Source organism: Carassius carassius, chromosome 49 (assembly GCF_963082965.1).
Source record: "Carassius carassius chromosome 49, fCarCar2.1, whole genome shotgun sequence".
In the NCBI taxonomy this organism is placed as follows: domain Eukaryota; kingdom Metazoa; phylum Chordata; class Actinopteri; order Cypriniformes; family Cyprinidae; genus Carassius; species Carassius carassius.
Window position 1 is genome coordinate 13,951,148 of NC_081803.1, and position 11,778 is coordinate 13,962,925.

The 11,778-nt window shown below is 39.9% G+C and overlaps 2 protein-coding genes across 3 annotated transcripts; both read left to right on the forward strand.

The window, feature by feature from the left end:
* The first annotated feature begins 862 nt into the window (after positions 1–862).
* LOC132132927 (52 kDa repressor of the inhibitor of the protein kinase-like) lies at positions 863–6,287 on the forward strand. Its single transcript, XM_059545496.1, has 5 exons — positions 863–1,088; positions 1,629–1,749; positions 2,043–2,150; positions 4,236–4,272; positions 4,402–6,287. The coding sequence occupies exons 1-5, from the start codon at positions 1,000–1,002 to the stop codon at positions 6,270–6,272; spliced, it is 2,226 nt and encodes a 741-aa protein (XP_059401479.1). The 5' UTR covers positions 863–999; the 3' UTR covers positions 6,273–6,287.
* A 90-nt stretch (positions 6,288–6,377) lies between these two features.
* Positions 6,378–11,761, forward strand: LOC132132926 (uncharacterized). Of its 2 annotated transcripts, none has more exons than XM_059545494.1 (6): positions 6,378–6,411; positions 6,558–8,326; positions 8,418–8,466; positions 8,745–8,785; positions 9,014–9,056; positions 9,174–11,761. In XM_059545494.1, exons 1-6 carry the CDS (start codon positions 6,393–6,395, stop codon positions 11,528–11,530), a joined length of 4,278 nt encoding a protein of 1,425 aa, XP_059401477.1. In that variant the 5' UTR covers positions 6,378–6,392; the 3' UTR covers positions 11,531–11,761. The 2 variants fall into 2 exon arrangements, with proteins under 2 accessions (XP_059401477.1, XP_059401478.1); XM_059545495.1 differs by having other exon boundaries at positions 9,177–11,761.
* Positions 11,762–11,778: the final 17 nt, after the last annotated feature.

The window sequence follows — 11,778 nt, forward strand, 5'->3', positions numbered from 1 at the left end:
TCAGTTTTCAGAAGCCAGCTTGGGGGCATCTCAGTTTATCCTGGAAATAATCACTGGGAGGAATGATGAGGTGAGATTTGTAGTCAAATAATTAAAACAGATATCACACACCAATATCTGAGTTTGAATTATTCTGAAATATTGATTATTACCTCATTTGTCATGTGTGGACTATATTCCATAGGGTTGCACAAATCCCTCTGCTTAGACAGTGACATCACTATTTTGGATGTACCTTTAGTACAAAGTGTGTGTGTGTGTAAAGCTACGTTGACTTATGTTATTCATACAATACCTACTCACAAATAAACATAAAAAACAAAGCCGGCTGCAATGAATTTCTGTGCAAAACAGCTTTTACTACAAACACTTCCACACAACATTGTTATCACACAAGAACATTTTGATAGAAAACAAAAAATATTTAAAGTAGATAAAATTCTAATAAATAAAATGGAAATGTCTACATACTACTGTAAACTTCGCAAATAGGACATCAGCCCCTTCAAGTCAATGAACAATAACAAAGTGGGCTGCAATGAATGTCTGTGACAGCTGACAATGACAGAGGCACGCAGGGTTTTTTTCCACTGGAGTACTTACGTGAAGGATGAGTGCACAACTAATAACTAATATCATCACGCTATAAAGGGTTTGCCTGCGCTGGGTGCGCCCCTCCCCCTATAACTGTTCTGTCTCGCGGGCGGGGTGCTCATTTGTGTGCATCTGTGTGAAACACGCAGAGGAAAAAAGAACGACAGAAAGAACGGCTCGTCTCCAGCCGCGACTCGGCTCCCATCGTTCATGTTTATGAGCCGTTCAAAAGAATCGGTTCGTTCGCGAACGTCACAACTCTAAGTTTCAGTAGAATGCACGCGGTGATTGAAAATAACCCTCGATAGCGTGAGTAGACGCGCGCGCGCGCTTTTTGTTGTAAAAGCGTCTCCTTTTGAGCTGAAGGATTCATGCAATGCAGTATTCATTTTGATTAAGTCCAAAATGCCCGACTCCTGTGCCGCAGCAAACTGCGAGCAGAGTACGGACCAGTCCAACGTTTCCTTCTTCAGGTTCCCACTGGATCCCGTTGGGTGAGTGCAGCATTTTGGGCGTAAATGCAACCGCAATATAACCGATGCTATATATTTTTTTCTAAATTAGATTTTTATTTAATTACAGAATGAGCAAATTAGCATTTTTTGTTAGCTGGTTAGCTTCTGCCCCCCTTTTACAATGATACATTGAATGCATGGCACCCTTATTGTCATTTTATGTTTGCATTGTTGCTTTCTTTAACCTGTTATGCAGTGATTTATTTTTACGAGGGCCTATTTTGTAATTGGCAATCATAAAATTATCTTTCGATTTTTTTCAAAGTGATTACTGCAACTTTTACGGGGTTACTGTAAGCAAATGATTTCTGTACACATTCGCCATCATCAGGCCCTTCCCAAAATGGCAGGGATTTAATTCCCCCAGAATACTTTAGTCTGTTAGTGGCTTGATTTTTTTACTCTTGCTTTTCTTCTTGCCAAACTGACAATTTTAATGTTTATAAACGTCCTTTGTTTTAGACCTGTGGTAAATTATCACTTTTGCGCTACTGCGGTAACCTCACTTCATATCTTTAGATGTAAACAATGGGTGGGAAAGTGCCAAAGACCAGATCTGGAGACCAAAACACCTGAAGATTTACACAGGAACTACAAATTGTGCTCAAAACACTTTGAGACCTCAATGATATGTCAGCAAGTAAGTTTCCATGGTTTTGTTGAGCAGCATCTATTTAAAAAATGTGGTTATATATATATATATATATATATATAATATATATATATAATATATATATATATATAATTTTATCATTATGTGAGTAAACAAATCCAGTTAAATTAATTTTTACTTGGGTTGACCAGTAGGCTGACATGTGTCCTATTATCCCCCAGAAAACTGCACCATTTTTGAATTAACGTTTGAAACCATTTATTTACTTATTGTTATTTGCTAAGGATTAGCGAACTCTGTAAAACTTCTTTTTATTTCAGAGCTCCCAGATGTCTGTTTTGAAGGATGATGCTGTTCCTACTGTTTTCAATTTTGCAACCAACCAGGACAATGCACAAACTGGCAACAGAAAAAGGACACGGCAGAAAGTATGTATCTAATGTACACATCTAGATTCAAAAACATTGATTTATACCGTTTCATAATTTTCTTGCTTTGTGAATGGACTGAGAAAAATAAAATTGAGAAAAGTTATTTCAAAAAGTCAAAATCATGAAAAAAAATAATAATAATGCATGATCTCTAGCAAAAGACTTATTTATCAGCACATTCCTATGCAATACAGGCTTATAAATAACGTTAACTTAAAATAACGGAGCGAACTATTTGCCAATGAATTTATTTTTTGATTAAATTAAATAAGTTGAAAACAAGGTGGCAAGGTAAACAATATAAGGATTGAGTTCTGTGTAGATTTACTTAAGAGTACTTACTTACTTGCATTTGAACATAAATGTGATTCCACCATCTCATGTACAAACCTGATTCCAAAAAAGTTGGGACACTGTCCAAATTGAGAATAAAAACAGAATGCAATGATGTGGATGTTTCAAATTTCAATATTTTATTCAGAATACAACATAGATGACATATCAAATGTTTAAACTGAGAAAATGTATCATTTTAAGGGAAACATAAGTTGATTTTAAATTTCATGGCATCAACGCATCTCAAAAAAGTTGGGACAAGGCCATGTTTACTACTGTGTGGCATCCCCTCTTCTTTTTATAACAGTCTGCAAACGTCTGGGGACTGAGGAGACAAGTTGCTCAAGTTTAGGAATGGGAATGTTGTCCCTTTCTTGTCTAATACAGGCTTCTAGTTGCTCAACTGTCTTAGGTCTTCTTTGTCGCTTCTTCCTCTTTATGATGCACTAAATGTTTTCTATGGGTGAAAGATCTGGACTGCAGGCTGGCGATTTCAGTACCTGGATCCTTCTTCTACACAGCCATGATGTTGTAATTGATGCAGTATGAGGTCTGGCATTGTCATGTTGGAAAATGCAAGGTCTTCCCTGAAAGCGACGCCATCTGGATGGGAGCATATGTTGTTCTAGAACTTTGATATACCTTTCAGCATTGATGGTGCCTTTCCAGATGTGTAAGCTGCCCATGCCACATGCACTCATGAAACCCCATACCATCAGAGATGTTCCATTTTCTGAGTTTTCCATTTTGCCACAGTCCATTTCAAATGAGCTTTGGCCCAGAGAAAACGCCTGCGCTTCTGAATCATGTTTAGATATGGCTTCTTTTTTGACCTTTAGAGTTTTAGCCGGCAACGGCGAATGGCACAGTGGATTGTGTTCACCGACAATGTTTTCTGGAAGTATTCCTGAGCCCATGTTGTGATTTCCATTACAGTAGCATTCCTGTATGTGATGCAGTGCCGTCTAAGGTCCCGAAGATCACGGGCATCCAGTATGGTTTTCCGGCCTTGACCCTTACACACAGAGATTGTTCCAGATTCTCTGAATCTTTGGATGATATTATGCACTATATATGATGATAACTTCAAACTCTTTGCAATTTTTCTCTGAGAAACTCCTTACTGATATTGCATCCCTATTTTTCGCAGCAGCATTGGGGGAATTGGTGATCCTCTGCCTATCTTGACTTCTGAGAGACACTGCCACTCTGAGAGGCTCTTTTTTATACCCAATCATGTTGCCAATTGACCTAATAAGTAGCAAATTGGTCCTACAGCTGTTCCTTATGTACATTTAACTTTTCCGGCCTCTTATTGCTACCTGTCCCAACGTTTTTGGAATGTGTAGCTCTCATGAAATCCAAAATGAGCCAATATTTGTCATGACATTTCAAAATGTCTCACTTTTAACATTTGATATGTTATCTATATTCTATTGTGAATAAAATATAAGTTTATGAGATTTATAAATTATTTAATTCCTTTTTTACTCCCAGTTTGTACAATGTCCCAACTATTTTGGAATCGGGTTTGTAAAATAGATTTCATGCTTGTAATAGTTATCAATGGCCCTTTCCCTCAACAATAACTTTATAATATATAGCCATCATTAAAATTATATACTAGCATTTTATTCTTATTATTAATTGTTTTTATTTGTCATTGTAGACGCACTGTCTGTATTGTTGAGTACAAATAATATATATATATATATATATATATTTATTGTATCGTATTTTTTTCAGACAGGAGAGGAGCCGGTTGCCACAAAGAAATCTAAAGGTAAGTAATGCATTTCCATGTCACCATTTTTTAATTATTTTATCTCTTTGTAATTACACAAAGTAATTACAGCAGATTCTCTGTTGTTTTTCTTTTGAATTGTTCGTGCTCTTTTCTTTTTTTTTTAAGGTACCATCAATAACTCAAACCCCTCTTTGCCAGAGGCACAAGATAAAGTTGAGAGTGATTCTGCTGAGAACAGCGAAACCCACAATCCTCCTGCACATGAGGAGTCAGAGGAGGATCCTGCTATTTCCAAAGCGAAGGAAACTTTGAAAGACTACTTTAAGGAGACTTTAGCCTTCATTGGTTTTAGCATCGCCAGCAATGCATCTCTTAACATTGTTAAACCACTGGGTAATGACCCAGCTGGGTCACTCTCTGTCAACACCATATGTGCAGAGAAGATCGACCAAAAAGAAGTGCTCACCTTAGGTGAGGATGTGATGCTTGAGGAGATCTGTAATAGCTTGCGGCTTGCACGCTTTTTTTCCATATTTCTCCAAGACAAGGTAAACATTGATGGCAAGGACCAGATTCCTGTGTTTATCCGCTCAGTCACAGGTGAAGGCTTCCCACAGAAGCACCTCATGGGATTCCTACCCTGTGATGTAGACTCTGAAAGTCTGTTATTTATGCTTATATCTGAAATCCGGAACAATTGGGGTCTGCGGATGGAGCACTGTCGCGGCTTCACCTACCTGTCATCAGGTGCCATGTGTCAGAAACTGAAGGATCTCTCATGCAGGATGCTGCGGGATTTTCCACAGGTAGTTTTGTCCCCTAGTGAACCTTACGCTTTCAATGTGTGGTTGATTCGCTCCATGCCCATCCTTCCAATTCAGGATGTTGTTGATACTTTAGAGCAGGTTGCTTCCATTATTAGGCAATCGGAAACTCTGGCAAAGAAACTTGATGCCAAGATCATTGCTTCGTACAGCCACATCAAAGGCGAAGTGGACAGAGTAAAGGAGTCCTGTCAGAACCATTGGGAACATGCCACAGATGCTTTCCAGACAATGCTTGATATCTTAGAGCCACTTTTGAGCAGCATTGGAGAGATGTGCACCAGTGCCCTTTCAGATGTGGACGCTGACACATTCGTAGGGCTTCTAATGCTGAAGGAGAAGCTGAAGAACTTCAATTTCATCATTACTCTTGTGGTTTTGAAAAACACTCTGTGTTGCGTGAGCATCCTGAACCCTAGTCTCAGGGGAATAATCAGTATCAGCAGCACTTTGCAGTACACCATCTCCAACACCTTAAAGCTTTTAAACAAACATATGCAGGAGATCAACATTTTTCACAGGAAGTGGTTTTCTGATGCAGTGGCCAGAGCCAAGAAGTTGGGGGTGCCAGTGGAGATGGTGACAAATGGTGATGGTGCGGAGAAACAACAAGCCTCATTGGAGGATTACTACAGAGAAGCACTGAGTAAGAAGGTTATACAATACCTTGTTGATGAAGTCAAAAGAGTCCTAGGCACTGAAATGGCAAGAAACCTCAGATGGTTGTCATTGGTGCCCTCATATATGGCTGACCACAATTCTAGGTTATTCAAAGTTGCTGATGCTAACCTGAATAACTTGGCTCGTCCTGACTCCTTTTATGATGAGCTGGGCTGTTGGGAAGTGAAATGGCGACATGCTAGCAAGCAAAGGATTCTTCCCACCAGTGTTTTTGCTACCCTAAAGATCCCAGATATAGGATTTTACCCAAATGTACAGAGCCTGTTGAGAGTGTTGGGCACCATTCCTTGTGTCCACGCTGAATCAGATGTGTATGGGCACAATGACATGGTGTTGGACCGCTATCACTCCTACATGAAAGAACTACCAGCGGAAAAGAGACTGAGCAATATGGCCTTTGTTTATGTCAATCAAGATGTCCACTTCAGCATTGAGGAAATGGTGGAGGTGTATGTGAAGAAATATCCAGAAATCTTGCAGCTATTACGTGAAGTAAGCATGTTTTGGAGACTTTTATTTTATTTGAGTTAATATAATTTTATTTATATTGAATTATATTTAATTTCTGGAGATTAATAAAAAAAAAAACGTGCATGTTTTTAATGAGATTTTTACCATTTTGATCCTCTCATTTGTTTTTAGGATGATGTAATGGGAGTGCAACCATCAGGTAAAGCTTCTCACCTTTGACATATTTTCCTTCAAAAATGTTAACACACTCCTGATTTTCATAGCTTGAACAAGAATAAGTTTAACTGATTTAACTAAATTAGATAGTTGTTGATTTAATTTATTTTTACTCCAAACACTATGCAGTTCCTGAAACCAGTGCAAATGATGCCTCTAAAGAAGATACAGAAGAACAGAGAGAGATGACTTTAAATATGGACATTGAGAGACCAAAACTGCCTGAGTATGCAGAAACTGATAAAGAGGCATTCAAATCTGCATTACAGGCTGCTGTCACCGCAGCATACAGTAGGCAAAGCAGACACACTCAGGGTGATCAAGATCAAGAAGTAGAATATGTGACCAAATCCGAGATGAATGAAGTCCTTAAATTGTGTGAGGATGTTGTTAGGGATAGGATTCTTTCAGAGGCCGGAAATTCATTCTTCTCCCTGTTTATCGACAGAGTTGTTAGATTCGGAGAGACAGAATACATTCCCATGTTCATCAGATTTGTTGACAGTTTCGATGTCATGCGCCTTGAGCTTCTGGGTTTTATCGAGGTTAGGCATGACACTGAGGCCATGTGTGAACGACTTTTTAATGTAGTCGCCAATGAGTGGCGTCTGGATTTGAGCTACTGCAGAGGTCAAGCTTACCTTGGCTCTGGGGAAGTATCCTACAAGCTCAAGGCCTTTGCATGTAAAATACAGGAGAAGTATCCTCTTGCTATATGCACACACTGCTCGTGTTACTCTTTCAATACCTGGTGGGCAATGTCAGTTCCAGTAGCTGCAGTCATCAGAGCCATTGACACATTAGAGGAAATAGTGTCATTTTTCCACAGCATGCCTGCCCTCGAGAAAGAGTTAGATCAAGTCTTAGCAATAGGCCTAAGAGAGAGCTATGAGAAAATCCATGAGCTTCAAGGAAAGTTCTGCTCCACTTGGCTTGAGAAACATGACTCTTATGAAGTCTTTGCTCAGATTCTGGAGCCTCTGGTAGATTGGCTAGAAAATATTGATAACTGCCAATCTCAGAGATGGAGTTCGGCCGTATCCAACAGAGCCAAGAGACTACTTCAGTTAATAAGGGACTTTGATTTCATTGTGGCAGTCGTTGCGCTAAAAAACGCCTCATCCTTCACCAAAGAACTGAGTGCAGCACTACAGAAAGACCATTTTAGTGCTGTCTCGCAGCTTAGCCGGATCAGTGGTATTGTGGCCACACTTAACAGAGTAAAAACCAACATCAAGGTTTTCAATCAGAATTGGTTTGATGAAGCTTCTTGTTTTGCTCAGAGTCTGAGTGTGCAGGTTAAAGTTCCTGATAGTGTGATCATTCCAAGGGACAGCCTTTTGAAACCTGGTTCATACTACAAAGATGCAATGAGTGTCCCTTTAGTTGACCACCTTATAAACATGGTGAAAGACTATTTCTCCGATGACCACAAGGAGGCTCTCAACCTGTTGTCCTTGGTCCCTTGCTCTGTGACAATGAGCTATGTTTTTGAAATGCTCAAGTCAAAACCTTCATTGTACATTGGTGATCTCCCCGATCCTGACAACTTCTTCACGGAGCTGAGCTGCTGGAAAGTGAAGTGGAAAACAAAAGTGGTTAGTGTAACCATACCAGAGACCATTTTTCAGACTCTGCGTCTACCCCTTATGCAGTACTTCATAAACATCAACACATTGCTGAAGATTATGTGTGTGTTGCCAAGCACAGCTTTGGAATATTGTGATGAGGTGAAGCGGCACAAAATGTATCAAGACTATGTGAGCAACACCTTACCTATGGACAGATCACCCTGTTTAGCCGTGCTTCAGGTGGGCATTGACTTTAACAGAGACCTAGACCGAATGGTTGCTCGGTGCTTAAGGCTCACACCGAAGACATTGGAAGGTATTTGTCTGGTAAGAATCAGTTTTTTCAGTAATGTGTTGCTTGTTTCAAATGTATAATTTGCTTTCCAGATGTGTTAGTAAAGTCTGTTTTACTTCACAGGACAAAGAATCCAAAACCTTAGGAAGGGCTGCTGAAATAAAAACCGAAGGTATGCAATATATTATGCTTGCTTTTTTTAAAAGAATCAAAATCTGGATGCTTTGTTGTTTCACCAGTAGATTAAGTTTTAACTTTTTAACTTTTGATTTAAAAGTGAGGGGGAAAAAATTGCTAAATAAAACATGAATGCATGAATTGCATACAGTAGGAAATAAAACATGCAAGCATTAATTGTTTACAATAAGATCAGTAACAATTATTTAGAAAAATAGGTAGGGTGAATTTTCATTCCATGTCGACTTTAATGCTCACTTTCCAACATTGCAGATGACACCCACGTGATTGAAGAAGACAGGGAAGCTCAGCAGGTTTGTAAAGTTGTGGTGATAATTATTATACTTGTTATTAACATTTAAATAGTTTATAACCTTCACATTTTTAAAGGGTTGAGAGAATAGTTTATAGATTACAGAATAGATCATTGGTTTAGTTGAAAATTGTTTTAAACTATTTGGGGTAAAATGTTGCTTCAAATCAGTTGCTGTTAGTTTATTTATTTTTTTCAGTTTTGTTCATGAGTGCATTTCTATTCGCAGTACTCCAAAATACTTGTGATGAATTCTGAGATTACTGGCAGTGGTATGTCATTTTTGGGAATGGTCTTGCATTTGAGTTATTAATGTATTTGGGCCTTTAATTAAATATTTTGTTGTTGTTGAAAAAGCTGTCTAAAATAATGTTTACCCTGACTTCTAGAAGCAGACATCCACAAAGGAGGAGCAGAAAGCATACAGACTCTGCAGCAGTCTGAAAATATAGAAGTGTTTGCTGGTTGCTTGGAAGTGGCAGCTGAGGAGCCGCATGTAAAGCTTGAAGAAGTGGAGATGGTTCCAGATGAGAATGGCCATTCCAATGAACCAGCTGACAGCACAAGTAACTGTGATGAAGTCTTTAAACAGACAGCTAAGCTTGCAAGGAGAAACTGCTCATTGATTGACCTCAGTAAACCAGAGCAAGATGCCGTTGTTCAGAATCTTACCTCGTGTCATTGGGTACAGGAGGAAGGGAAATTGTTTTCAGAGGGAGAAATGTTACAAAGAATTGTGAAGGCCATACGACAAACAATCCTCACTGAAGTTCAGGACTCTCCTTTCTTTTCCATCATCACTGATAGAACTATCTCAGTTGGAGAGGTGAAGTTCCTACCAGTATTTGTTAGATATGTGAATGACTGCATACCCAAAGTGGAGCTTATAGGATCAAAAGAGATCAGTGAGAGCAAAAATGGTGATGGGGTTGACAGCAGCCCTCAGGTCATTGATGAGGAAACGTTAAACAAAGAGTTTCTCAAGTCTTTGTTTGATCTTGTCGTGATGATGGGCACACAGAACATCCCTCTGCATGGGCACTCCGGCAAAGAACCCAGAAGCAAAAGCTTCACTCCCAGCAACTTCCAGGCACTGTTGGAGTACCGCATCAATGCAGGTGATGAATTCCTCAGAAAGAAGTTTGAGGGGTCCTCCGTAAACCTTGAGCACTGCTCTTCTACTCAATTGCAGCAGATGCTGGAAGTGATCGAAAACTGTGTTCGTGAGGACTTGTTGGCTGAAGTTAAAGAAGGACGCTTCTTCTCATTGATAGTAGACAACCTGGTTGAGATAGGTGGAGAGAGCCATCTCCCGTTGTTCATACGTTTTGTGGACAAGTCCAACTGCCTAAGGGAAGAATTTGTTGGGTTCCTGCTTTTTGAAGGCGATGTGGAGGCTATAACCGAGAGGCTTATTGCTGAAGTAACCGATAAATGTGGCCTAGACATGCAGTACTGCAGAGGACAGGCATATTTGTGTTCTGGTGTGTCCGCTATGAAGGTCAAAGCAGTGGTGGCCAGAATAGCGGAGTTAAACCCACTAGCAGTTCTCACCCCTTGCTCCAGTTGCTCTTTAAACATCTGCCTGGCAAACACAATGACCTTAACAGGAGTGCATCTGGTTATGTCTACCCTGAAAAAGCTGGATGCGTTTTTTAGTAAAACGCCATTGTTGCAAAATCAGCTGGAAAGTGCTATTTCGATCTACTACCAGGGACATGAAGAAAAAGCCAATGTCCTCAAAGAGGCCTGTTACTCGAAATGGACAGAGCAGCATGATACATTCGAAGTAGCTGTCGACCTCCTGGAGTCTCTGCTGCTTTGCATGGATAGCGTCCATGACAATGAAGATCACAAATGGAGCGATGAGGTAGCACACAAGGCCTTTGTCATATCCGAGGCATTGGCCGATTTTGAATTTGTCATGACATTAGTGGTGCTGAAGAACACATTTTCCTTCTCCAGAGCCTTTGGTAAGAATCTGCAAGGGCAAACAAACGAGGTCTTCTTCGCTTCTAGCAGTCTAACTGCGGTTCTGCATTCGCTGAATGAAGTTTACGAGAATATCGAGGTCTACCATGAGTTCTGGTTTGAGGAGGCTGTTAACCTGGCTGCAGCTCTTGAAATCCCAGTGAAAGTGCCCAGACTGTACTATAGAAAACGACCAACCTCTGGTAAGGAAATCCAACCTGAGACCTACTATAAAGAGCAAGTAACCATTCCAGTGGTCAGCCATGTGATTAAGGAGCTGTCTGATCTTTTCTCTGAAAATCATCTGAAGGCCCTAAAGTCCTTGTCACTTGTCCCTGCCATCATGGGAGAGTTGAAGTGCAACACTGCAGAGGAGACCAGTGCAGACATTTATAAAGATGACTTGCTGAATCCAGACACCTTTCCTGCTGAGTTGCACTGCTGGAAGATTAAATGGAAACATGGCACTAAAGATGTTGTATTGCCATCGACCATCTACGAGACGCTTCAGCTGTCCGATGTGAAGTTCTTCCCCAACGTCTGTGCTCTCCTGAAAGTCCTGTACCATCTGCCAGTCTTTGCTTTGACAAATGACAAATGCAGCACTGCGAAACAACGACTGAAGACATACCTGGAAGATACACCTGTGCATCACAGAAACAAGAGCATGGCTCTGTTCTTTATTAACTGTGGCATTAAGCATGATTTGGACAGCATGGTGGAGAAATACTTGAAAATGTATCCAAATAGTGAGCTGTCAGAGAATCATGATTGATTGTAGGTAGCAGCACAGTCTTACATATTGCAGTATGATGACTTGTCAATCAGCAGTTTGTATTTTTTTTTTCAGCTATAATTTTGTTACTTTTGCTTTTTATGTACAGTCATACAAGATTAGCAGGACTTGAGCCTTTTCTTATTATTCTACCGTTTCATTTAACATGGTGTATATAAAAGTGTACCCCCAGTTTGAATTTGAACATTAAAAAGATCTTTTGCTGACCAACTCCATGATTCTGTCTT

Bases quoted from the DNA above. Each gene is read 5' to 3' on its own strand.
- LOC132132927 (XM_059545496.1), top strand. From the start codon at position 1,000: ATGCCCGACTCCTGTGCCGCAGCAAACTGCGAGCAGAGTACGGACCAG. The intron at 1,750-2,042 runs GTAAGTTTCCAT...TTTTTATTTCAG, and splicing joins CCTCAATGATATGTCAGCAA to AGCTCCCAGATGTCTGTTTT. The intron at 2,151-4,235 runs GTATGTATCTAA...TATTTTTTTCAG, and splicing joins GAAAAAGGACACGGCAGAAA to ACAGGAGAGGAGCCGGTTGC.
- LOC132132926 (XM_059545494.1), top strand. The intron at 8,467-8,744 runs GTATGCAATATA...CCAACATTGCAG, and splicing joins TGCTGAAATAAAAACCGAAG to ATGACACCCACGTGATTGAA. The intron at 8,786-9,013 runs GTTTGTAAAGTT...TTCTATTCGCAG, and splicing joins AAGACAGGGAAGCTCAGCAG to TACTCCAAAATACTTGTGAT.